This window comes from Danio rerio, chromosome 16, assembly GCF_052040795.2.
Source record: "Danio rerio strain M-AB ecotype USA chromosome 16, GRCz13ab, whole genome shotgun sequence".
In the NCBI taxonomy this organism is placed as follows: domain Eukaryota; kingdom Metazoa; phylum Chordata; class Actinopteri; order Cypriniformes; family Danionidae; genus Danio; species Danio rerio.
In genome coordinates, this window is record NC_141036.1 from 43922910 (window position 1) to 43950700 (window position 27791).

A 27791-nucleotide genomic window follows, 5' to 3' on the forward strand; every position below is an offset into this window, starting at 1 on the left:
ACAGAACTACATTTACCGTCTGGTCATGTGACGTCAGGACGTAACTCGATGAGATACGTCTACGCTCTCGCACAGCTCTGGATTCATAACTTGCACATAGTGAAGCGCTGAGGTCCTCTACACATTTCACTGAAGGGCATTTTTAAACTCTTTAGGATATTCCGCAACGTGAAACCCCTCGTGCTCCGTGTAACAATGGAGGCGTATTTACGGAGCTGTCGTGATGTGCTGAAGGTAAGATTGAGCTAATACTGTTTGCTTAAACAGTTACGCGTGGTTTGTTGTCTTCTACCATATTAGCCACTTAAAATGTGGCCAGTAACCAGTCGTTTAGTGTCGTGACATTCAGACACTTGAGTGTGCTTGTCGTATGTGATAGTTTGGTGTTGTAAATAATGTATGCTTTGTTTAATGTACACTTGATATTGACTTAAGTCATATGGTATGACGCGCGTGCACGGACCCTGGCCGCATGCGCTATTGACTGAGAGACCACTGCGAGAAACCACATATGTTTGTTTACGTTTATCATCTATATTAGAACAAAAGGTTTGATAGTGATTTGTTTTTACATTGACTACACCTATAAATATTACAACAGTGTAACTTTGACGTAATGCAATGCTCTGTTAACTTATGGTGCTAACTAGTATAATTATATGTAAATGTGATTATTAATTATGCATATTCACACACATATTCAGTACAATTGAGTTCAATCCAAAATAGTTCAATACAACACATTATAATTACGCATTTTTGCCACACGTAGTCTAAAAGTTTTCATATTTCTATGTGCATAATTGTGTTTTATATATTCTATATGCATTTTGTAAGTTTGTGTATTTGGAGTTTAAAAAAGACTTGGCAGTTCTCATTTCATATTCGTCACTCTTTTTATGCTAAACTAATGATTTCTTCTACATTTAAAGTTAAAGGTTCGTCATTTAGAGAATAAAATGACCTAATTATTCCATGTTTTTAAACATGTTTAGATTCATTTACAGACAAAAATGAATGTTTTCTTTTCAGAAGTAATAAAAGCAGTATATGGAGTAACCTATTGCTTTTTCACTGACAACAACTGAAAACATGTTTTAATCAATTGCAGTTTTCTGCTAAATGTAACTAGACAAATAACTAAAAGTGCTCTAAATGACAATATTTTAAATTAAAATTAGTAAGAAATCTATCAGACTTTTAGAGAATAAAAATAAATATTAACTCTTTTCTCAATTTAGTTTTATAGTTTGTCTTCAATCTAGTTTTTTGCAACCTAGTAAATCCAGTACGTCCAGATTCATGCATGTACACTAGGCATGGCATGATAACCCGTTTCAAGGTATACCGTAGTTTGGAAAAGTTTAGGTTTTAAAACCCAGAAAGTTTTCGTTATACTGTACTTAAGGTATATATTTTTTTGTCTGTTTAGTTTTTTTTTCACTATTTTCCCAACTGTTTTATTTAGTTTTTTTTTTTATTGACCGAACTGCAGTCTTAGTATGTCTGTTATTTCTATTTATGATGTAAAGCCTATAATTCTAGCCAAGGCTATGTATGAGCAAGTCTTACCATTGATTTATATATGGCGAACATGTTTGTGGGTGTCACCACTCATAATTAAAGTGCACCTTTCGCTTATAATACCTATTGCTCATCGTCATCAATTAAAATAAGAACACATGACAGCTGAGCAGGACTCTGCAAAATAATCCCTGAAACTGACCAATGTGAGGAGACTTTACTAGCAAGTAACAATTTAACAATTTTAATCATTTTTTCAGAACAAAACAAAGGATTTACAGGTGTGAAAGCACCCATAACAGAACTTATTTTGCTGCAGTAATCACAATACCTTGATACCTTGATATTTTTATCCAAGGTTATCATACCATCAGAATCTTATACTAGCGGTCAACAGTTTTAGAATTAAGTTTTAATGTTTATTTTTATTTTTTTCAAATGTCTCTTCTGCTCACCAAGCCTGCATTTATTTCGCCCAAAGTACAACAAGAATAGAGTAACACAAAACAAATGTATTTTGCAGAATAATTCTATTTTTCAGCTAAAGGTTAAGTTTGTCAAGACAACGAACATGCTTAAGAAACAATGGATTGAGTCCGTAATAATGAGAGTATAGGATATCCGTTTATGAAATATGGTGTAATTACTTTGAAATTTGTGAATAAACAAATCTTGGAGTCTGTGTCATGAGTGATGATACAGACAATTCATCTTAGACTTTTAGTATGACTATTTAAATATAACTGTAATTTATTCCTGTCATTTAAAAGCTGAATTTTAGCATCATTACTCAAGTCACGTGATGCTTCAAAAATCATACAGAATAATATTCTAATATTAATATAATAATCTTGCTGCTAGGCTGTTTTCAATATAATAATTAAAAAAATGTAAGATGAATTTCTTTCTTTGATGAATACGTTCAGAAGGAGAGCATTTACCTGAAGTTACATTTTTTTATGATATTTAACTGCTAAAAATTCAGCTTTTAAATGACAGGAATAAATTACAGTTATATTTAAACAGTTGTACTAAAAATCTAAGATGAATTGTCTGCATCATCACTCATGACACAGACTTCAAGCTTTTTTTATTCAAAAATTTCTAACTAACTACAACACATTTCATAAACGGATATCCTATACTCTCATTAATTTCTGACTCAATCCATTGTTTCTTAAGCATGTTCAGTCGTCTTGATAAATGTATCCTTTAGCTGAAAAATCTAATTATTCTGCAAAATATATTTGTTTATTGTTACTCTCCTTCTCTGAATCTATTATGAACAGTTGAATTTATTTCAGGTATTTAAGGCAAATGAAAACATTAAAAGTAATCCCTTTACTCTTTTGCAGAACTATTACACCCAACTCTATTTTCCACTTTGCAATTGTGCAAATTTGATCACACTTAACATGTTTTTTTTTCCCTTGATAAATGTATTAAATTTAGCCCTTTAAATACTTTTGCAGCTCCATAACTGAACGTTTTTTTATAGATACTTTGTTTAGTCAATAATAATGGTTCCCACTTTTCTAGTTTTACAGCTTCATGCGCTCAGTTTCATGACACAAGTTGTCTGTATTTGCAGAGACAATAACACCTGCTGCCTGTCCGGCTCATACAATCCTATCCACATCTGCCCAACAGCAGTGCATCTCTCAACCCCAAACACTGTTGTTTTAAACCCAAACACTTGCGCTCTCCGACTGCTAACCACCTAATATCAATCCCTGTGTTTACTTTGAGTCTCTCAGCTCACAGAAGCGAGCAAAGATGGTTTCTTTAACCAATTCAGTCAATGATTAAAGAAAATATACGGTTTCACTTGTGGTTAAAGTGCTTTTTTTCCGCACTGAAGCGTGAGGTTGCAAATATAGAGACACTTTCCACGGTTTTTGTACTGTTTACTCACCATCGCGTGGTCCATTTCACATCACGGTGACTAATAAGCAAGTTCTCAGAATAAGCATGTTTTTTTTCCTTCACTTCCCCATCAAACTGAGATTTTTTGGTGATGTTTATCACATGAGAGAGACGGAGCTTTGCCAAAATTTCGCCCTAAACAAGCCTGTCCCGGGTTTGTGCCAGCTGTGAGCTCAGTCTGTCTGTGTTGACAGTCTGTCGTTCAGCATTTCAAACAAACCCCAGCTGTTTGCCCAGATCAGAGTACATCATTTAATGCTGACGTCACTGATGGCTGCTGCTGTATTCGGCTGGAGTAATGGAGCGAGCCGAATGCTAATTAACATCATCATGGGGAGAGATAAAAGGATTTATTTAATCTAGGGTGATGTATTCGGTGTTATTCTTTTAGAAGTGCTCTTCATTTCTCAAGTAGGGTTTAATATAGGCTCTTGAAATCTCTTTTTTTTACGTTTTAAATACAACAAATTTAATGCAGTCTGTATTTTTATATATATGTATGTACATAATAATAATAATAATAATAATAATAATAATTAGTTTATTTATAAATGGTGCCTTTCTGGACACCCAATCACACAGTGGGACAATATGCATGTATTTATTGTCAGCTGCACATCCATGATTCGAATCTCCCGTTCCACCACATCCCAAAGGTGCTCTATTGGATTGAGATCTGGTGACTGTGGAGGCCATTTGAGTACAGTGAGCTCATTGTCATGTTCGAAAAACCAGTCTGAGAAGATTCACGCTTTATGACATGGTGCTTATCCTGCTGGAAGAAGCCATCAGAAGATGGGTACACTGTGGTCATAAAGGGATGGACATGGTCAGCAACAGTACTCAGGTGGGCTGTGGTGTTGACAAGATGCTCAATTGGTACTAATGGGCCCAAAGTGTGCAGACAAAATATCCCCCACACCATTACACCACCACCACCAGCCTAATTCGTTCTTACAAGGCAGGATGGATCCATGCTTTCATGTTGTTGATGCCAAATTCTGACCGTACCATTCGAGTGTCACAGCAGAAATCGAGACTCATCAGACCAGGCAACGTTTTTCAAATCTTCTATTGTCCAATTTTGGTGAGCCTCTGTGAATTGTAGCCTCAGTTTCCTGTTCTCAGCTGATAGGTGTGGCACCCGGTGTGCTCTTCTGCTACTGTAGCCCATCAGTTTCAAGGTTTGACGTGTTGTGCATTCAAAGATGCTCTTCTGTATGCCTTGGTTGTAACGAGTGTTTTTTTTTTTGAGTTACTGTTGCCTTTCTTTCAGCTCGAACCAGTCATGCCATTTTCCTCTGGCCCCTGGAATCAACAAGGCATTTGTGCCCTGGATATTTGGATATTTTGGATATTTTCTCTTTTTCAGAACATTCTCTGTAAAGTAAACCCTACAGATGGCAGTTTCTAAAATACTCAGACCAGCCCGTCTGAGAAAATCACCATTCTTCCCCATTCTGATGCTCGGTTTGAAGTGCAGTAGATCATCTTGACCATGTCTATGCCTAAGTGCATTGAGTTGCTGCCATGTTATTGACTGCGTTAACAAGCAGTTGGACAGGTGTACCTAATAAAGTGGCCAATGAGCGTATTTAAGTAGAAATGCGCCGATGCTCATAGCTATATTTGAAGGCTGATAGTCAATATCTGGAAAAATAAAGAAATAATGATGTTGAAAATTTAGCATTGTCCAGAAAGAAAAAAATTGGTTTAAAAGCGCTTATAAAATACAGTGCAGTTCTTCTAATGTCTTCATAGTAATTTACCAAAAATGTCTGAAATTTTAATAAATTCAATGGAGACTTAAAAATGTTTTTAAAAACATGAATAAATCTTCCACATCAATGTAAAGTTGGCACAATCAACCCAATAAGAAAATAAATCGTTATTTCTGTCAGCATCTGCTACTGAAATCATTAGCAATCCCTCTTTTGGTTTCTTTTTGCCATCAAATATAATATTCACATTATTCCTGACATCAATTTAATAAAAAAAAACTATTTTATTTATAATTTTATCTTTTCATTTTGAGTTTTGCAGAACTTCATTCACAATGAAACTGAAAGAAGTCAATGATTTCTTTCCTTAAGAAATGTTTAAATATAACTGAAGCTCTTGCTGTTGTGGTCATTTTTTACTTTTCAATTGACAGTGGAGGGGTATTAAATGGGTTTATGGGTCACAATTTTTCCAGATACCAACACGGTGGTTTTCTGTTGTTGTTGATGTTGTTTTTAATATATATATTTTTTTTGGATACTTATTTCAACACCACTAATTCCTGCAAGCTTGTATTTTGTAGTGGCGGCATGAATGCTTTGGGAAAGCCGAAAAACAGGTACTCAAAATTGCAAAGGTAACAGTAAAGTTGGATTATTTTATTAAGTGTGATAGGCACTGCCTATTAGGCAGTAGGTTTAGTCTGTAACATTAATAGACCTTCTACCTAGCATCTTTTTGTCACCTCTTCTACCAGCTTTCCTTAGTGTTTTACATATAGAAAACAATAATAAACAAACAAATGATAGTGTGAATGCCACTTAATGCAGATGGAATTACCACGAATGACAATGTTGCGAAAACAATCTACATTACATTCACTAGCAGAAAAAAAGAACAATTTTCCTAAACAAAACTGTTACCTACAATTCTACATAACATATCATCAGCTTTATAGTCAGTGCAAAATATTGACTAATTTATAGAGGTTATAGGAAATGAGTTTTGTTGTCAATCATTCATGTTATCATCTGTTAAAGGCACGCAGTGGTGAGAAGCAGGAGGTGTTTTATCTTTGGCACACTGTACCCTCCTCACACTGGCTGTCAGTCATCTCTAGTGGACTGGCTGATCATACGTTCAGCATTGTTTGTCAGCTGAAGCTCGGTTTGTGGAGCTGCAACTCTTCACAGCCTGCTGGATGCATTTCCAGCTTGTCATGTAGTTTACTTGCTGTAAATATTTGCTCATGTGACTGAAATTACAAACTGACATTTTAGTTGTGTATTTCAGGCTGATTTAAAGTGACACATTGTGTGTTTTAAAGGTTGCTCTTTTTGTTTTAAAGGTCTTGTGCAATGGGATTACCTGAATACAGGGCTTAAAGAGACTAAAATGTCTCATATTAGACATTTCAGTATTAGCTTTTTTTCTCACTGTGTCGGAAATGGTTAATTCAAGGATTTTTTCTTAACCTTACTATTCTGAGACTCAACTCTGCTCTGATTGATCAGATGGCAAAGTTTGTAGTGGTTTGTAGTGGCCTACAGCTTACAGTGTGTTTTACATGAGTCGTTCAGTACAGTACTATACTGAACGCCGCTTCAGGACAGTATTATAATGAACTGTACCGCTCAGTAGAAATGAGCTAGGAGGTGAATAGTTCATACATGAATTTCAGCTCTGGAGGACTTCTTCAGCATTTGTAAACACTCACTTGCTTACTTTCCTATGGATTGGATTTTCATCGAAAGGATTGCTTTGGGAGTTTGTTTGCTTTTGCTTCGCTAAAAAACAGCAAATTCTCAATTTTAACAACACAAATTAAACTCTTCTACAATTAATTTACAACTACAGTATTTGCGGATAAAAGCATAAGTTTTTTAGGCAGCCAGTGAATAAAATAGGTAGATATTATGCAATTTTTACATGAGTTTTTTTAGGCATGGGCCGGTATAAGATTCTGACAGTATGATGACCTTGGATAAAATTATCACAATAATGCTCTAAAACAGTGGTTCTCAAACTTTTTTCATCAAGTACCAACTCAGAAAAAAATTGTCCCTCCAAGTACCACCAAAATGAGCAGTATTGAAATACAGTAGCGTTGTAGGCCAAGTAAAGCAGCTTCAACTCTGCACAGTTAAAAAAACGTGGCAGATTACCTCAGAAATATAAGCTATATGTCAAATGACTTATTATATACATCAATTCTAATAAATTTTGGAATGTGTGTGGCATGTACATGACATATTTTATTCCTCAGCGTACCACTAGAAGGAAGCCTGCGTACCACTAGTGGTACACGTACCACAGTTAGAGAACCATTGCTCTAAAATATGTTCTTTTTAAATGACTGGGTAAAAAACACCCCCCCCCCCCCAACAATACATATATTATTTTTAAAATATAAAAAAACAGTAGTTTTGATGTGGACAAAAACACATAAAAAAATGTAGACCATTAACCGCCAATTAACCGCTTTCACTATTAACCCCACTTTAATTTGCCACGGTTAACTGTAAAGGCTTCTCAACACCACGGTTCTGCACAAAACAAAACTGCAGCAACTAAACAAACTTATGCCAACTGTAGGCTTTGGACTATTTTAAAGTTCCTATTCCTATAGTCTATAGTCCTATTGGACTATTTTGAAGAGCTTCTACACAGAGGCTGTTACACACACACTATGGCTAAGGCCATTAACTAAGGGCCTTTCACATATCACATCTTTTGCGCTCTAGTTTGTTATTTTCAATCAGATATATGGATACAAACTAGGGCTGGCTGCATGAATAATCGAAAAAGATCACGATCTTGATTCGACCCTACACACAATCTTAATTCAGCTTTTTTTACGATTCAGCCAAGTATTTTTTCAAGGTCAGGAGAGAAGCTTAAAGGAGACCGCACAGGTCCTCACAGCAACATTGACACCTTCAAATGGCTTCAAAAGTGTCACATACTGTATTTATAAGGTATAATTCACCCAGAAGTGTCATTTCTGTCTTCATGTAATGATGTATTTGCAGCCGAGAAATCACACGTGAGCTGACCACGAGCTACCGAGAACTTGCACGCAGCACACCAATGATGGCTACTTTAGTGAACATAACCTGCATTGGCTGTGAATAACAAGTAATAAAGTTGAAAATAACCTTCAGTTTGTTGCACAGAGCGATCGTTTGAGAGCCGCGATGAAAGAATGATTTGCATGTGTGTGTTTTCTCACTGTGACGGCAGCCATGAGTCGCACTCGGAAGTGAAAATGAAACTGGCCGCACATTTAAATGATCATATCGCATTTTACGGCTATGATTACGACAAGCATTTGATATGTTTTTCTTTCATAGCGAACACAGTGTTGTGCATGAAAATAAATGTTTAACAGTGTCAGTATAGCTACTCTAGCTTACATAATGTTGACTATAATGCAAGAAGAAATCTGATAATGACAAATGTCTGATTTTGACAGTGAAAACAAAAGGTTTAATAATGCTGTCAATGACAAACGACAAGCACATTTCTCAAACATAATAATTCAATTTTATAATGATGAATAGCTGTATCCAGATGTCATTATTTTACTGTGAATTAACAAACAGGAAATATTGAAAGTCTGTTCAAGTCCACCATAATGACATTTGAAAATTTAGCATTTTACCAACAGTAGAGCTACACATAGGCCTCATATTATTATAGTTGTTTTACCATATCGTCACTTTAGAATTATGAGTTTCTAGCTGACATTTTTGTCAAATTTGAGTTATTGATGTATTCTTATTAAATGACAACTTATTGTTTACATTTTAAGACTTAAAAAAAAATGTTACACACATACTGTTTGCTATGGAATGCAAAAACTTTGAAGCTCAATATCTCAAAATCATTCAGAATGCAGATATAACCTTATAATTCCAAGGTGACGATATGTTTGAGAATTAAATATAATAATATCCTGCTCATATTAACCTTTATTTTACAAATAAAGAATCGTGAGAAAGAATCGTGATCCTGATTTTAAGCAAAAAAATCGTGATTCACATTTTAGCCAGAATCGTGCAGCCCTAATACAAACAATAAAGGTGTGCTGCTTGCGTGCGCATATTGGGAGCAATGTGTGCGAACACGGCGCACGAGGTGCACGACACACTCACACATGCTGTCCAGGCGCACCTAGTTGAAAGAATGCTGCGAGTCACATTGCAAGAACTGGACTGATCAGCTTCATATACACTCAGTATACACCAAAGAGAGAAAAAAAAACATAATTAATAAAAATACCAAACAATTTTGTGATATAGTTGATCAAAAGTGCCTTTCAGACGGAGGTTCAGCAGCAGCCTTTGACTACATTTGTTTCCTGTAAAAGGAAATACTTAGCTATATGTAGCTTAGATTTACATTAGACAAATACTATTGTTTTAATTTATTGTTATGTTTATTTATTTATTATTTGTTCTGTCGTTTATTTTCAGTGTAAAATTATTCTGTTTAAATGCCAACAACTTTTTTTTTCCACTTATTTTAAAGTCCAAAGAGAAATGGATTATTGTTTGTTCTTTCATTCATTTTAATTCGGCTTAGTCCCTTTATTAATAAGGAGTCGCCACAGTGGAATGAACCTCCAACTTATCCAGCATGTTTTTGCAGCGGATGCCCTTCCAGCCGCAACCCAACACCAGGAAACACCCACACACTCGCATACACTATGGCCAATTTAGCTTATTTAATTCACCTGTACCGCATGTCTCTGGACTTGTGGGGGAAACCGAAGCACCTGGAGATAACCCACGCAAACACAGGGAGAACATGCAAACTCTATGCAGAAACGCCAACGGACCTAGCCATGACTTGAACCTGCAACCTTCTTGCTGTGAAGCGATTGTGATACCCACTATGCCACCGTGCTGCCACTATTGTTTTTTTTTTATTATTATTTTGAGCTGTGTTATTTGGTTACTGAGCAGAAATAAATAACACTTTAAAATAAAAGGACTTTTCCAGTAGTGTTTTGAAATTAATGAACGCAAAATAATCGTGATATCTGTGTTTATTCCTCAGACTATAAACGTTCAACCAAAATCCATAATCGTTGCATCTCTATATATCGTAGAAATGCAGAAAATTTTTCCATTGTAAACCTTGAAACTGGTTATCATCCCATGATTAGAGTTTGTATTAGAAGATGTACAATAGTTTTCATTAGTTCTATATTTTGCAGGACAACTCAATGCATCATGGATTATGATCTTTGAAATGTTATAATCACAAACAGCTTAAACACACTACATCAAAGTTAATATCTGAGAAACCATAATGGGGCATTTAGCTGTATGAGAACTAGGCTTGCAGTTAAATGCTATGAATTCTTGTCCTATATTAGTCCAGCGGCCTGTGACACTGTTCTCCTTCATTCTCAGAGTTGTAGTAGGAACAGCCCAGGGCTGCATGTCGTAATGGGAAATGAGGCTTGTGATATGGACTCCATGGTATCAGCCCTGACCTTCGCCTACTTTCTTTCAAAGGTATGTAACACCCAACCTAATAAAGCATGTTTGCTGTGGTGTTATTGGAAAGATTGAAGATTATTGTCTGTCTGCTGTAGAGTCTTGATTGTAAGAGGATACCTGTGCCTGTGCTCAATATTCCACGCGCTGAGTTCCCTTTGCGGTCAGACAGCATCTTTCTGCTGAGAGAAAGCGGTCTGTCGCAGGACTACCTGCTGTTCAGGGATGAGGTGGATCTCCATGGCCTGCACAAGAACAAACAGCTGACATTGACACTGGTCGACCACAATGTCCTGCCCAGGTCAGTGTTAGCATATAAAAGGAATCAACACCACACCTTATTACATTTTCTCATACATAAGCAATGCAATTTTAGAGTTGACACGTCGCATTTTCATTAAAAAAAAATTGGCTAGCCATAACTTAAACTGTCGCCTTTGCCTGCAGGTTTGCGTTCTTTTCACACTTGTGTGTGTTTTGGGGTGTTTTTACACCTGCCTTATTTACAGTGCATTCGGAAAGCATTCATAGTGCTTCACTTTTTCCACATTTTTTGATGTTACAGCTTTACTTCATAATGGATTAAATTAATTTATTTCCTCAAAAGTTCTACACACAAAACCCCATAATGACAATGTGAAAAAAACAAAATTACTGGATGCACTGTAGTTCGGTTGAATCGCACTAGAGTTCATTTTCACTTTTGGTGCAGGTCAGTTGGGCAGGTGTGAATGTAGCAATCACACTCGAGTGCGAAAAGCAGACCAAAAGAGCGGACCAAGACCTCCTTGAAGAGGTGGTCTTGGTATACTTTCAAATGAACCCTGGAGCAGTTTGCTTGTGGTGAGAACATAATCCAAACTAAAACAGACCCAAACGCAAAAATGACTGCGCCTTTTGGACCAATCCAGCTGCTGTAGGCAGATGCACTGTGCATTATGGAATGTGGAAGACAAATATTTGTTGACAGCACTTTACCAACAATTTTAGAGAGAGAGAGGGTAAAACATTACCTGATGGATTGTTGGTAATATTTCTGGAAGATGACTATGTCGCAGTTTGGCTAAATGAATTCACGCCTCCTCCTGAAGCGACTTGTGATGCGCCTTCACCATTTGTAATGCCTTAAAACATTGTTTTCCAGCTGCAGCCGCGCTTCATTCTCAAAATGTATAGTTTGTCTAAAGTGATTTATACAAACTATATAGTGCACTATGACCAGGAATACAATCAGCCAGCGCAGTCGTCCCTCCGTAGTAAAAAAACGACATTTTGTGTCAGCCAGTTTGTTTACTTGCAGGAGTTCCATTGGCATTTTCCTGCACGATAATTCTGACCAATCGAAAAGCAGTTTAGGAAATACACAGCAAAAATGCTTTTCTTATTTAGAATTTTTTTTTTTTTTTTTTTTAGATTTTTTGTCTTGTTTCTAGTCCAAATATCTAAAAGTTCTTAAATCAAGAAGCATTTTCTAGACAAGCAAAACATATTGTCTTGTTTTAAGAAATAGTATGCCAAAATGAAGTGAGTTTTTTTCCTTAAATCAAGCTAAATAATCTGCCAATGGGGTAAGCAAAATAACTTTATCACAAATCGAAAAACAAGATTATTTTGCTTACCCCATTGGCATATTATTTCTTAAAACAAGACAATATGTTTTGCTTGTCTAGAAAATGCTTCTTGATTTAAGAATTTGTAGATATTTGGACTAGAAACAAGACAAAAAAATCTTAGTAAGAAAAGCATTTTTTGCAGTGCAACATCTGGCCAATGAGTGATGTGGGTTTTGTCACATGACTGCATTTAGAATTTTTTCAACTGGTTCGGACCAAAGCAATCAGGCAGTGTGATGTGAAAAGTTCACAAAGACGGCAGAAAAATGCTAAATGTATCATTTGTTGCCCTTGTTTCAGACCAAATGAACCAACTACAGATATGAAAGCACCCTAAGTCTTCCTTTTTGCTCTTTTGTTGGCATAACTTATACCTCAGTTCTACATGTTATCATGAAGCTCATGCCACACAATGAAAATACAGCTCTGTTAATGGTGTTCTCCATCCTCTAGTTCATGATAATTATGAGATGATATAATCCTTATCTAGAATCGAGAATAAATATTATATGTAGGGAATAATTGGCTGTTTGATTATTAGGTAAAAATGCATTACAATTTGTGCATTATTTTCTATTATACTATTACTATTATACTTCTATACTATGGGGCTGTTGAATGCTTGATTTTGGTGGTTGATGAACATTCTATAATGTGCAGCAATTTTCAGGGAACCACACAGCTAAAGTAGATCCTGATATGTCTTAACTGCATCACATGATACTGGGGGAAAAATGACATTGCAATATTATATCTTTCTATCATACATATTGTGATACTGAGTACAATTTTACTAGATGAAATAAATTGCTTATTATGGAAATAATTCATAATTTCAGACTGATTGGGATAATTTTGTAGGGAAGTACATCTTCAAAAAATATAATAAACCAATCATGAGCCTTGAAAAATGCAGTACAGCAAAGACAGAAACTAAATAAACAGTGTTTTATGGATATCTGGAAGTCTTGCTGTATTCAGTGCAAATTTTATAATGAAATGTAAAATGACCCAGTATAGTCTTCATCATATTTATACATAATTACAATTACAGTTTCTTTAAGTTACAAACATTATAATTTTGTGTGCCTGAATGCTCGACATTGCAGATCCTGCGATGTGCCTGTTGCTGATGCTCACATTGTAATATCGATGCTGAAACGATATATATTGTGTAACCCTACTTCCATATCAGTACGCTGAATGATTTCAGAAATTATTTCACAGCTTACAACAGCCATAAATCAAAATGAAAGGATTTGGATGAGATCCTGTTATGCAAAAATATCCTATTATTAGAAACTATATTTCAAAAATCAGCTAATCTACTTGTGAAGTATAAATGAGGGTATTTACTGTGTGTAATAACTCTGATTGCAGTGCTGACAGTGAGCTTGAGGACGCCGTTGTGGAAGTGATTGACCATCATCTCCTACAGAGACCCTCCTCCTCCTGCCCCATCACTGTGGAGCCTGTGGGCTCCTGCACAACCCTGGTGACTGAGCGCATTGCCCAGAAGTCACCCGCAGTGCTCGACCAACAAGTGGCTCAGCTTTTATACGGTGAGCGTTATAGCAACATGATAAACACTCAAAGGAATGCTGAGCTCTTCCAGCATGACTGCCTTTCAGTCATGTTAGACATCAGATGGGCACAGCGTGCTCTTCACTGGCATTTAGCTAGTCTGTGTGTACATGATACCCTGTAGATCTGCAATAGAATCCTGACTACCAGAAGTGCATTTGTCCTCTCTAGAGGATCTATGTAAATGTGAATATCTTCTACCTCTTTTAAATGAAATCTTTTCATTGCATAAAGGGGACATTAAGGACTTTTAAATGATAAAATGTAAAAGGGGTTGTTCAAATTTCCAATTCAAAGAAAGTGGCATCCATCAACATGTTTTGGAAAGATGAAAAGTGCTTAGTGCTGTGTTTAAAGTGTTTATAAAGCAAAGTTTGGCATGACATGCTGTTGTTTTACATATAAAGCTTTAAATGATACTTCATTAATTTTTTTAACACAATGCAAGACATATTTTTGCCATGATTAGAGGGTTAAAAAAATGTTCTCCCCAGTGGACAGTTATTATCTCTATTTTAGATTTATTTTTTGAGTGTGTGTCCTTGCTGCAATCTGTAACATGATAGTAGTGCAGTGGTCCCCAACCACCAGGCCATGGACCGGTAACAGTCTGTGGATCAATTGGTAAGTGGCTGCACAAGAAATCATTAATTATTTTGGTTTTATTTATTATCTGAGTCTGAACAATCTTTTATTTTGAAAAATGACCGTATTCTCTTGGTTAAAATTTGGTCAATGAGTGCCAAAATGTAACCCACAAGCTAGCAAAAAGAGTAAGAACCAGAAGTCTTTTGAAAGTTTCTTTGCGAAGGGGAAAGGGCCCAGCGAAGGACCTACGAACTGATAAGGAATTTGTCAACAACACAGTTGAATTCAACATGTCTTTGCAAGAACGCATTTTGCGTCTTGTCTTGTACACGTAATTTGAGAGCGGCTCACAACTTTCCAGGCGTGCCAAGTTAAAAAACATGTCAACTTTTCAGAATGCCGTGAGCGCACAGCAAGTCAGGTGACAAGAACTGACCAATCAGCTTCGTACTTTGTATGGAACATACACATTTCGGTAGACTAATTATATCAGACAAACACAAAACACTTAAATACTGCAGTGCTTTTTCATTTTCTCTATAAATAAAACATGTATCAGAGCAATGCTGTATCTGCTTGTCATCCTAAAATTATATGCAAAGACAGTTAACTTGCATTACTACGAATTGGGAGCAATGCCATGCTCAGTATGGCCACCACAGTGAAGGAGATCCTGCCTTCTGGTTGACATAGCCAATCGTTAATGTTTATAGATACCAGGTTCTTTAAGGAAGGGGTTTGTGATGATCATGTGTAATGCGTTTGTTACGACAAGCCCTGTGCTTCAGTAAGTCCTGTGTGCCTGCATTGATTTTTTTCAATGGCATCACATCCCATCACATATCGTGTCCTTCCAGTGTCATCCTGTGGTTTGCTCTGGGTTTTTGTCTCTGTTCTTCCAGTGTTCGCAGCTTTGTTCTCTGGTTACCAATGAAATTGGCGTAAAAGAGATTAGTGCAGTGCAAACTGAAAATAACTCATTTTAAATGTAATTAAGGCTTAAGAAACAACAGTAATGGGACAGATGTTGTTGCTGATTTGAAATGTAATTTAATTCAGCGAGCACTATTTGAGATTTCAGGTTTTCCCCCATTCATTGAGATGGAACTCTGGCCATGGGTGAACTGATGAACTGCTCAGAACCATTCCACTCGATAGTGGAACAGCGGCTTCCTTTAAAGGGGCTTTGACAAGCATGAAGGTGTCACAAATCTGCTTGTTACAACAAAACATATGTGATGATGAGTAATGCTTCCAAATTAAGCCATTATTATGTAAAATCTCTGAAATATCATACTGTGAGATAATCAGAAAAAAACTCAAGACAAGTTTCATATTGTACATTACACTAACCGTGATGTGGAGTCATTTTACTGATTTTTCTATGTAGAATTTGGTATTTTTGTTATATTTTAATTTTATTTTGGTTCACTTTTGTATGCACCACATTCTGATGTAAACTCTAGTGGAGACATGATTAGTTTAAAATAACTTTTTTCCCCAAAAATAATGTTTTATGTTCACTAATTACCTTTTAAACGATTGGGATACTTGAGTATAGTTCACCCAAAAAAGTTACAATTCTGTCCTCGTTTACTCACTTCTCATTTGTTCCAAACCTTTATGAGTTTTTTCCTCTGTTAAACACAAAATAAGACATTTAGAAACATGTTAGAATTCTGTAACCATTAACTTCTATAGTAAAGTTTTTTTTATTGCTATGGATATCATGGTTATAGCTTTTCAGCATTCCTCAAAATATATTTCTTTCTTATGTTCAACCAGCAGAAATAAACACAAAAGGCTTAGAAATAACCTCCTGAGGGAGAGTAAATATTGAGTAAATGTTCATTTTTGGGTGAACTGTCCCTTTAAGGATAAAGGTAATTCTGAAATATTTTTCCTGGTAGTCAGGATGGTTTCATAAAGATGCGAACTGTCAGCAGAAAGATAAAATCTCGTTGACTTGCTGAATGTGGTTTGTGTTGACAGGTACCATCATCCTGGACTGTGTTAACATGGCACCTGAAGCAGGTAAAGTCACCCCGAAGGACAGCCAGTACGCCATCTTTTTGGAGCAGCGTTTCCCAAAACTGCCTCCGCGGGGCGCTCTGTTTCAGTCTCTGCAGAATGCCAAGTTTGACGTGTCAGGTGAGAGACGATGCTTGAAGTGAAACAGTTTGATGCAGGCTCAGATTGAGACTTTACAGCACGTGTTCATCCTCGAGTGATTTCAAAGTGCTCTTCCGTGTTTCAGGCCTGTCCACAGAGCAGATGCTGCTGAAAGACATGAAAGCAGCGTCTGGTGGCGATCTGAGATTGGCTGTCAGTGTTATTTACATGACACTAGAGGTCAGTACTGGATGGAATCTGTCACTTGAGATCTCAAATGTCCTATAATCTCTGAAGCTTTTGAACTTTTGATTTGACGGGTTTGGCTATTGCATTTTTCATCATAGTTTTGCATATATATAAATTCATATATACAGATGTAATTTTTTTTCTTTTTAAAATTTAGATAACTATTTTGCATTTTAATTAAAGTTGTAAATTATTTAATTATTGTTGTAGTGAAATTCTGTTAATAACAGTATATTTTTAATCCATTGCTTCATAATTGTAAGCAGACACAGACATAATGGATTGGACAAAAAATGATAATACATTTATAAAAAAAATTATTTCTTTCGGATTACTTAAAGTTTTATTTCATTAAAAATATAAAAGGTTTAGTTGTCAGTTTACTATATTGATTTCAAACATCTCTTTTATGAAACAAACAAAAATATATTAAAGAAAATTGTGATCTATTAATTGCCACAATGTAAATAATTAGATTAAAATTATAAATAAAATATTGTGGCACATTGGCGCAGTGGGTGGCACGATCGCCTCATGGCACGAAAGTCAGTGGTTTGAGCCGAAAAGAAAATGAATGAATGAATGAATATACAGTGGAGTGGCACTGTGACTAAGTGCCGGTGTGGAGTTTGCATGTTCTTCTCGTGTTTGTCTGGGTTTCCTCTGGGTGCTCCAGTTTCCTCCACAGTTCAAAGACATGCGCTTTAGGTGAATTGAATAAACTAAATTGGTCATAGTACATAAGTGAGTGTGTGAATGTGAGAGTGTGTGGGTGTTTTCTAGTACTGGGTCGTGGCCGAAAGGACATCCGCTGTGTAAAATATATGCTGGAAAAATTGGCAGTTCATTCCGCTTTGGCAACCACTGCTAAAGGAAACTGAATGAATGATTAATATACAGTTCCACTCTTGAATTTACACACCTCTTGTTAAAATGTTAATTGTGATAACGATACTTTTTTTTTAATAACTGAATAAAATATCATAAGTCAATGTAGAAATTTCAGATTCTTTTAACACTGAACATTTGATGCACAACTACTTTAAAAAGTGAAAACATTCTTTTAGGATCAAGAATAAAACAAAATGCATAAAGAGCAGGGGCATAAACTGCTTCATCAGGGTATAGTTATACACTATAGGTGCATCCCAAATCCCAATTACTCCCAATTAATTATCAGGATGATGCACTTATTCAACTGGTAAAATGTAGTGTGAAATGATGGACACTTCATGCACTCAACGACAGCAGCTTTGCACCATAGACCCATAGGTTTCTGAAGAACGCAAAAGAAGCTACATATAGGTGTGGTCAACCGTCGCCATTTTGTTTGCACGTCATAGCACCGACTCGGGGATACCACACAAGGGCAAAGAGGCGGAGCGTGAGCGGAGCTAAAGATGCGTGCTAGCATTATGCTTAGAAGGGCTTTTCTTTGGTAACACTTAATACTTTCCTTACCTGCAACTTGTTTGTGTTCTGAGCACATGTGCTTGTTTGTGCACTTTATCTGTAAAATGTTTAGTCTTTTAAAAACACTGTTGTAATACATTAAGCCACTAAGCATTGTTATTATGATGTTTTTTTCATAATAACACAAATTACTTCCAAACCCTTCAAATATAGTCTGTGTTAGTAAATGCAAGGCTATTTATGAAATCCAGGCATAACACTGTCTGACAATGCTTCAGATGACTGTTCTATAGCCTACAGCTAATCAATCTGTCAGATTCTGGAGTGCATTACAGCTCTAAAGAAAATTCTGAATGATAAAATATCTTAAATAATGCAAATAGATTTATAGAGATGGTATACAAGTATAATTTCACTCACCTGGGAAATGGAGGCAACTTGTATGCCCTATCGTCTGATAATTGTAAGAAATAATTCCGAAAAGCAACTGATTGTGTGTAGCCACATAAAACAAAACAAAAATATGATATACAAAGCCGAGCTCAGCGGCTAATCAGCCGGAATCAGCTGAGGTAAAGTGACGGTGACCAGCGAGACCTAGCTGTCACTCAAGTGGCTACGTCCTTAATTATGCAGACTTGATATAACTTAATATAAACAAAACGGATGAGTTCTAAAAAACATTCACCCCTCTCATGGTTATATTAGCTATGTGAACCAAAATTGTTTTTGTACCAGGCTGTAAACACCTTTCTTTCGGCTGTAAAGATGGCCATTTTAACAGAAGGGTCAATAGAAATCTGCTCTATTATAGAGCCAGGTCTAGCAGAATTTGATGAATTCCAGTTTCAGTTTCTTCCATATTTGCTTCATGAGGGAGAGCGGGAGGTTGCTGCTTGCTTTGCTCACAAAGTGGAAGGGGCGGAGCTTTCGGGCACTGATGTTGGATTACTTTATTTATTTTGGATTGTGAAAGCAAAATTCTCCTACAAGAGTGATACAGATGGTGAATATGGTTATACTCGCGGCAGGTATTATTTGGTATTTGGATCATTTATTTCACTAATTTGGCAAACGTCAAACATCATCAGGGAAATGGTGTGACTTTCCACTTCTTAAAAAAAAATTAGTGTTTCATTTAGGATGACACTACATATACTATGCTGTTGAGTGTTTAAGTGCATAAGTACAAAGTGCATAGTGTATAGTGTGCTATTTGGGATGCAGCTATTGTTTTAATACATTTCAATATTGAATCGTCACAGTGAAATAATAATACAATATTAGAATTTTCATTCACTTTAGAGATTGAATAAAATAAAACCCACTATAAGTTGATGAATCATTAAAAATTACTTAGAAAATCATAAAATCTGTTTAAAAATGTTTTATTGTCAATTAAATCAGGTTCAGAGCTGAACAAGTTTTGCTGTACATGCTGCATGTAGTCTTGTGTTATTAATATAATTGAAGCTTGAAATGATGTAATACCTACAATGCAAGTCTTGCAAGTGCAAAATAAACATTCAGTGTGAACAAAAGCCATGTGATCTATGGCCAAAGACAAAAGATGTGTTTGCTTATGCGTGTTCCTACATGTTTGCAAGAAGCATTTCAGATGTTTTGTTCAGTGCTGAATTTCCATGTTTCATTTCAATAGAAAAATATTGATTATATTACAGAGAGCAAAAATCCTCAATGAATTATTAAAATTGCATTTTTGTCATTATATTAGTGCATCTCTTTGACCACCGGAATAAATCTGACCTCATGCATTTTTAAATCAATCTGTCAGGATTTTTCAGGAAACATTAGAAGATCACATGCCAATGTCATGTTTCCTTCTGTATGTAATGAGTTATGTGGTACGTTCTTGAATCCAGAAAGAGGAAACGTGGATTCTGAAATGTAAGGAGCTGCTATTGTGGGCACAGACTGTGCTCATGCGCTTGTCCACATGACTCAGTGAATTCCTCATTAATAGCGATTCAGACACACCCAGACTCACCGCAGGGCAGGGCGAAGCGTCTCACACACCCACTGATCACTGCACACGTCACCTGCCTGCTCTCTTCACGTTGCACTGTACAGTAGCTGCACATCATCTGTTTAATCAGATGGCAGAAAGGTGTCAGAACTTTCTTTGTTCATGATACAGGAGACTGGGACACTGTAGATGACACGATATAAGAAAGTTAGAGATGTAAAATTAGCTTGGCATGTTAAATAAATAAATTTATTTTAATAATCTTAAATAATACATAAGTATCTCACAATATTTTTTAAATATAATTCTATATAATAAAAAAAAAAATTTAAAAAATAAGATTAGTAAGTGTTAGACGAGCCTCTGCAGGGTCAGTTGGCATTTCTATGTGGAGTTTGCATGTTCTCCCATGTTTGCGTGGGTTTCCTCCGGGTGCACTGGTTTCCCCCACAAGTCCAAAGCCATGCGGTACAGGTGAATTGAGTTTGCTAAATTGTCCGCAATGTATGAGTGTGAATGACTGTGTATGGGTGTTTCCCAGTAATGGGTTGTAGCTGGAAGGGCATCTGCTGCGTAAAACATATGCTGGATAATTGGGGGTTCATTCCCCTGTGGCGACCCCAGATTAATAAAGGGACTAAGCTGAAAAGAAAATGAATGAATGAATAATGTGTTTTATATATATATATATATATATATATATATATATATATATATATATATATATATATATATATATATATATATATATATATATATATATATATATATGTATATGTATATATATGTATATATATGTATATATATATATGTATATATATATATATATATATATATATACATATATACATATATATATATATATATATATATATATATATATATATATATATATATATATATATATATATATATATATATATACAGATTCAAAATAAAAATAATAATAAAATATTGGGAACAGATTTATAAACCCTCTGAAAAAAAATTTGGGAAAATATTTGTTCAACTCACTAAAACATTATATATTTATAAAATTACAAATCTGTAATCTGATAATCATGCTAAACTTTAATGCCATTCTTTGAAGACATTAATCTTCAGTTTGTTGTTGATACATTTATTTTTGTAGTTATTGTTATTGTTTTTAGCACTTTGTGATAATTTATTTTATATCTATTCTGGGATGTTTCTTTTATTATTGATAATGTCATATTTTTACTTATTGTAAAACATGTTGGGTTCCACACAATTAATTTGTGTTGGGGCAACATGAAAGAATTAAGTTAGCTCATTAGTTTTTACAGTTTACACTACTGGTCAAAAGTTTGGGGTCAGTTTTGTATTATAATTATTTAATTATTTAAATAAAATTATTCTGTTCATCAAGGCGGCATTTATTAAATGTAAAAAAAAATGTTAAGTTGTTAAATACTTAAATTTGTTAAATATTTATTTATTACATATTGTATGTAGTTTCAAATGAAATAATTACTTCAGTCATAATTGCTCAATAATAATAATAATAATAATAATGATGATGATGATGGTAATAATAATAATAATAATAATAATAATAATAACAATTAATATTAAAGTAATTTCTGAAAGATCCTGTGACTCTAAAGATTGGGTTAATGAAGCTGGAAACTCATCTTTAAAATCTCTGGAATAAATTAATAAAAGCTACTTTTGAACAGTTATTTTACACTGCAATAACATTTCACAGTTGATCAGTTTGTACCGTATTATTAATGAAATAAATGCAGCCTTGGTGAGCAGGATATGCTTATTTTTTAATAAATTTTAATTTTAATCTCATTTTTAAAACATTTAAAAATCCCACTGACCCCAAACTAGTGTACATAACATTGAACATAAAACAACCAAGTTAAAACATTTTTAAGAGTTGTGTTCTTTCAACTCATTTTAAATAAGTAGTTTGAACAAACAGCAAACATTATTTTTGGACTGTATTTCGTTAAAATTCTTGATATGTAATGCATTTTAACTAACATCTTTATTAAAATAAAAAAAGATTTATGCTGAAAACAAGCAGAAGAAGGTATAAACATGTGGAAAACATGTATCTGCTAATGAGTTTTTGTTGTCTCGCATAGTGAAAGGATTGCAGTGTTTTATTTTTATTCAAAGCTCAAGTGTCAACAGTGCAGTTGTGTCTTTAGGGTTTTCTTTAAAACAGTGTTTTTAGTAAATGTCAAGTGTTAACAGTTGGTTTGTGTCTCAGGATTTTCTTCAGAGAAGTGGCCTACAGCAGGACCTTTGCGAGTTCTGCCACAGTCACAACTATAATCTGCTGCTGGCCATGACAATCTCTTTTAAAGACAGCAAGGAGCCCTTCAGACAGCTGGCCGTCTACAGCTCCAGCACCGTCTACAGGGAAGAGGTACTCGCTGCACTTTTCTGGACATCAAGGCTTTAAATGTCTATCTCGCAACTGCATGTTTGCATTATTTTACAGGTTTTTTTTTTTACTTGTTGCCTATTTGAGCCTGTAAAAGATCAGTAAAGTTACAATGTCTATTTAAAAGGAGGCTATTCTCTGTATCAGTAACCAGTCATTCCAATGCTTCAATTGTAGTTCTGGGTCTTATATGTCTCAATTAAAGAGCCCGTATTTTGCATTATAAAAGGTCATATTTTGGTTTTGGGGGTCTCCAACAACAGACTGATATGCATGCAAGGTCAAAAAACGTTTTTATTGTCTCATAATATGCATTTGTCTTTACCTTATTATCCCAGCAACTCTCATATAAATCGTTCAGCGATCGTTTTGTTCCCAAACCCCACCTTACCGCAAAGCTAATCTGTGCTGATTGGACCGATGACTCATTCTATTGCGATTGGTCGACTGGATTCAGCGCAAGACAGTAAGAAATGCCCACCACGGCTACAGCAGCTACAGAGTCCACTGCAGGAACGCAGTAAACTTCAGCATATTCTTTAACCATATGTGAACAGCCCCATACAGATTTAACCTGAGAGATACATTACAAGCACTGATCTATAATAGATACGTGATTACAAGCCGCGCAAGGCCATTACAACTTATAACACAAAATTAAACACATATTTTGCAAACTACATAAAACAAGGCCACAATTTAATTACACTTATATGTTATGATCTGGAGGAAGAAGAAAGTAGTCCATAGGAACTGTAAAAGTTACTGACAAAGTCCCACAGTCTCTGCTGCTCCTTTAATGGCAAATGACGAATCTGACGAATCCCGTGTTGCAGCGTAGGTTATTGTTTCAATTAATACGTGATTGTCAAAACGTTGTATCAAAACGTGACAGAAACAAACACAGATCTAGGTTGGCTATACTATGGTATTGTTGTAAAAATGAAGACTTTATTCCCCTCTGCCGAATCTCCATCTGTCAGTGATTGTCATCTCTGCGTCATGATCAGTCCTGTGATTCCCCGCGCCTCCGCTAGTGTCTGAAGTGAAAGCGCATGCGCATTTTACTGGAACTGTAATTACATATTTGGTGATGTACCGTTTCGCGTCAATGCGCTCAAACAAAATATCCGAACCCAACTCGATTCATTTATTTGACTCTGAGTTAACCATTTCGCTAAAGAATCAATAGTTTTAAACATGGTGCACTTTTAGATTTAAATCTCAGCTGAATGTTTTCATTGACTTAGAGCTGTTACACACTGCATGGAAGGTTATTTTCAAAAACCCATAATAGGGGCTCTTTAAACAACTACTAAAGACGTTAGATATGTTTTCATCCAAATATGAAAATTAGATTTATGTGCAAAACTGAAATATTGCATAAATCATTTGCAAATAATTTTTATCCAGCGAGTCACAGAGAACAAAACTGTCACTTTCTGATGAACTTGCGGAAAATATCAAAAAGAATCTGGAGTTTGCTTTAGTAGAAGTCACTGCGAGCTTTTTTTACTTGCCTCTCAGAAGATGATGTCGAAGTGGGCGATGGCTTTTGGATCCCTCAGGTGCATAAGACAGTTCTTTAGGTAATGATAATAATATGACAATGATAAAACCGAAAAACCACTTTGGTGGCTAATTTTGGTCGAGACTTTAGAAACGACCAAAACAACATTTCAAACTTTGTACAGTGGGTCCATTAACTTCGTAGAGTCCATTAATGCCATCCCATCATGCATATTTTTGTCATCACTTGATCTTTCAAAACAAAATCACATGACTTTTTTATGTGTATGCTGGAATTTATTTGGTTGTTGTTTCCACAGTAGTTTATGCTAATTCTTAATTATGAGATAAAAACTTTTCATAGTCCATTGTGTGCATACATTTTTAAATCATTTTATTATTTAAATTACTCAATTTTTATGTGATAATCCAAAAGGAGCATAAAAATAGTCAAATAGAAGCATAGCTAATAAAGCCTTACTGATTTGCATAAGTAGTGTATCATGTTTAAGGGATGCTGCTTGACAGAACTAATACATGCCATTTCTTCATTGATTGTGTAAAGCACACTAGAAAATGCTGGATATTTTGAAAAGAAAGTGACTGTTCATGTTTGTGCAGCCCAGAAACCCACGTATTAAGAGTTTAAACTGACAAACACACATGCATATGTTTTGTTTTGGTGTTCCCGGAGTATCCAACACTAAAAGGCTCCGCCCATTTCTGGAAAGGGGTGGGGATCAGCAACTCATTTGCATTTAAAGAGATACAAACACAAATTTGGTTTGTGTTGCTTCATTCAAAAATTGGCATTTATGGCATTATATAATAAATGGTCTGAAGTATTTTTAGATGAAACTTTCTAGACACATTCAGGGCTCAACAATAATGACTGCCCGATGACCAGGGGGCCAGTGTGCGAGACGCTTGGGACAGTATACAGCATCATTACTGGTCCGATTAGGCTGGCTTGTCAGTAGTTTTATTTTGTCTGCGACTGCTTGTCAATTGCATGCAAATACAGTCCTGGGGGGCTTTCACACCCAGACATTTGTTTTGGAAGCCGTCTCGTTTGCCTTGTTAGCGCGGTTCGTTTAGCATATGTGAATACTGCAACATCGCTCTGATCTACGCCAAAAAAATTGGTCTGAGATCGCATGAATGAGGTGGCCACAGCTCGATTGAAACGGACTCTGGAGCCGATTGATTGTAGTGAGAAAGCAAAGCAATCCAACGAACGGGTGAACCTGGCTATATCACAGTGTATAGCTTTTCACTCCTCATAGCACACGTGCTGCTGATTATGTGACAATAAAAGTGATTTTATTTGATATTATGGTTGTGTAATAGCCATACGGGTAATTGAAGAGATAATGAGCATGGACGGTTGTCATTCCTATCGTCAAATGTGTGTTTCATGTCAAATACGAAAGTGAATGCATTCTGAAAGATTACAGAGAGATGTTTAACCGTTGACAAAAATTATCATCTGATAATTTTTCCATATTTTAATCTTATAATATTTTCTATTAGGCCTATTGTTTTGTTCGTTTCTGCACTGACACCTCGACAGAAAGATCAACATTGATCTGCTTTATTATCAGACTGCAGTCTCGCTTTATCTGTTATTTCTCTCTCAAATTTAAGCCTATAATGCATAATTGTAGCCAATGTTTTTAATAGATTGATTAATTCAATAGATAGATGGATAGATTTTTACAAAACTTGACAAATTAAATGAGGCTATGTATGAGAACGTCTTACCTCTCTGATTTATATCTGGTGACCATGTCTGTGAGTGTCAAAATTAAAGTGCACATTTTTGCTTTTAAATATTAGTCAGTTGTATTTAAAGAAAAGTTATGTTGAATAAAAAGTGTATGTATACAGTTATGTTTGACTTTTGACACACTATTTAAAATATGTGGCTAAGAAATACCTATTATCTTCTTTTTTTTATTATTATTGGGGCCAGTGACAATTTTGCCAGGGCAAGTAAAAATCTGAATCACTGGCATGATCGAGCCAGTAGAAAAAAATACTTAGCATGGAACCCTGACATTCTAACCGGACGTTCACACCGAAAGCGGCGAGAGCGTCAAAGTAGCCGAAAGTCATTCATTTTCTATGAGAGCTGGCGGCGAGGAGCAGCGCAGCGTGTCTTCTCCAGCGTGGGCGTCGAGGAGAGTTGAAATCAAGTCAACTTTATGGTAATGAGCTATGTCGCTGTTCGGTGGCAAGCAATCAGAATGAAGACGTTCACCGCTTGGTTCAGAGAACACAGACCTGTGAACTTTGGTTCCGACCACAGTTGTTCCCAAGGGCTTGATGATTGCGGTCGCCGGATTTCCAATTATTTACAATGTTTTCTTACAGGAAGATGCATTAAATAAGTTACTGGCGAGTTACTGATGTTCATTAATGTTATATATATTTATCTTAAAAATGCGGGAATCTCACGCGACGTGACAGTACAAAACAGTATAGCTGCTTCAGGATATTTCAGACATATGGACACATATTTAATAAATAGAGCAAAGCCACACCATACGCAACTTGATCTTCCATTGTTAAAAGAATTTGATAAGAAGTGCGCAACATTTTCATGCTAGAAACATGTTTTATGCAGGAATGTAACTGATATGCTGCATTGGCTCCTTTAAATATGAGATCAATGTAGCGAGTTTGGACGCTCCCGCAGCTGGAGCTGAAGGCAGACAGCATTGTCGCCAGGGCGGCCAGAGCGACCTTGGACGCTCTCGCCGCTTTCGGTGTGAACGTACGGTAACGACATCTGAGGCCTTGAAAGATTTAACAGGTGTTTTAACAGTAGTTTACACTAAATGCTCAACCATTTTAATGTGTCTGTCACTTTTTTGTCACGTTTTTAATCATTTGCATTATTTCCAGTATTTTGATGGCGGTCCATTTTAATGAAAGCAAATTGCTTGATCCAGCCTATTCCTTATCGCTGAATACACCTTTTCTCTTGGGGAAAAAACATCAACTAAAATTTTCAAAAAAATATTAAGCAGCACAACTGTGTTCAACATTGATCGCAAAATCAGCAATTCAGACTATTAAAATTACTGGAGTAATGTAAATCTAGCTCTGATATGATATGGTATTTTAATAGTTTATTTTAAATTAGTAGTGTATAAAATAAAGCCACTTTGACTTCAGTGATTAAGTTGTTTTAAATGATATCTAATGCTTTTCTTCCACAGATGAGTAAAGCACTAGAAAAAGCCAAAAACCCCAGTCTGGAGCTTAAGCCATTAAGCAGTCCATATCCAGATGTGAAGGCCTTTATTCAGGGTAACACACTGGCGTCTCGCAAAAAGGTGATGCCTATAATCACAGACTTCCTAAAGGAGAAGGAAAGGAGAGAAGCTCAGTGTATGAACATGGAGGATCTGGACCTGGACGATGATTCAAACCAGGACCAGAGTGACTGTCTGGAGGACGCTGGGATTGAGGACGACACTCGGGTTCCTCCAACGCCAATGAACAGTCTGGTGGAGGGCTGTCCCTTAGACAACGGCCTTCCCAAAATCAGCCCTGAAGCCTTGGTGGAGAAAGTCAGCAAGATGGCCAGCATGGAGGACACATCTCCTGAGGAGCAGTGA

At 35.8% G+C, this 27791-nt stretch overlaps 1 protein-coding gene across 1 annotated transcript; it reads left to right on the forward strand.

Moving 5' to 3' along the window:
- Positions 1-69: 69 nt before the first annotated feature.
- On the forward strand, positions 70-27791 carry prune1 (prune exopolyphosphatase 1). The gene is given in 8 exon segments (NM_001160294.1): positions 70-234; positions 10596-10700; positions 10781-10983; positions 13676-13857; positions 16460-16618; positions 16725-16819; positions 22477-22635; positions 27390-27791. Coding segments are annotated over 8 exon segments (1344 nt in total). The 5' UTR covers positions 70-195.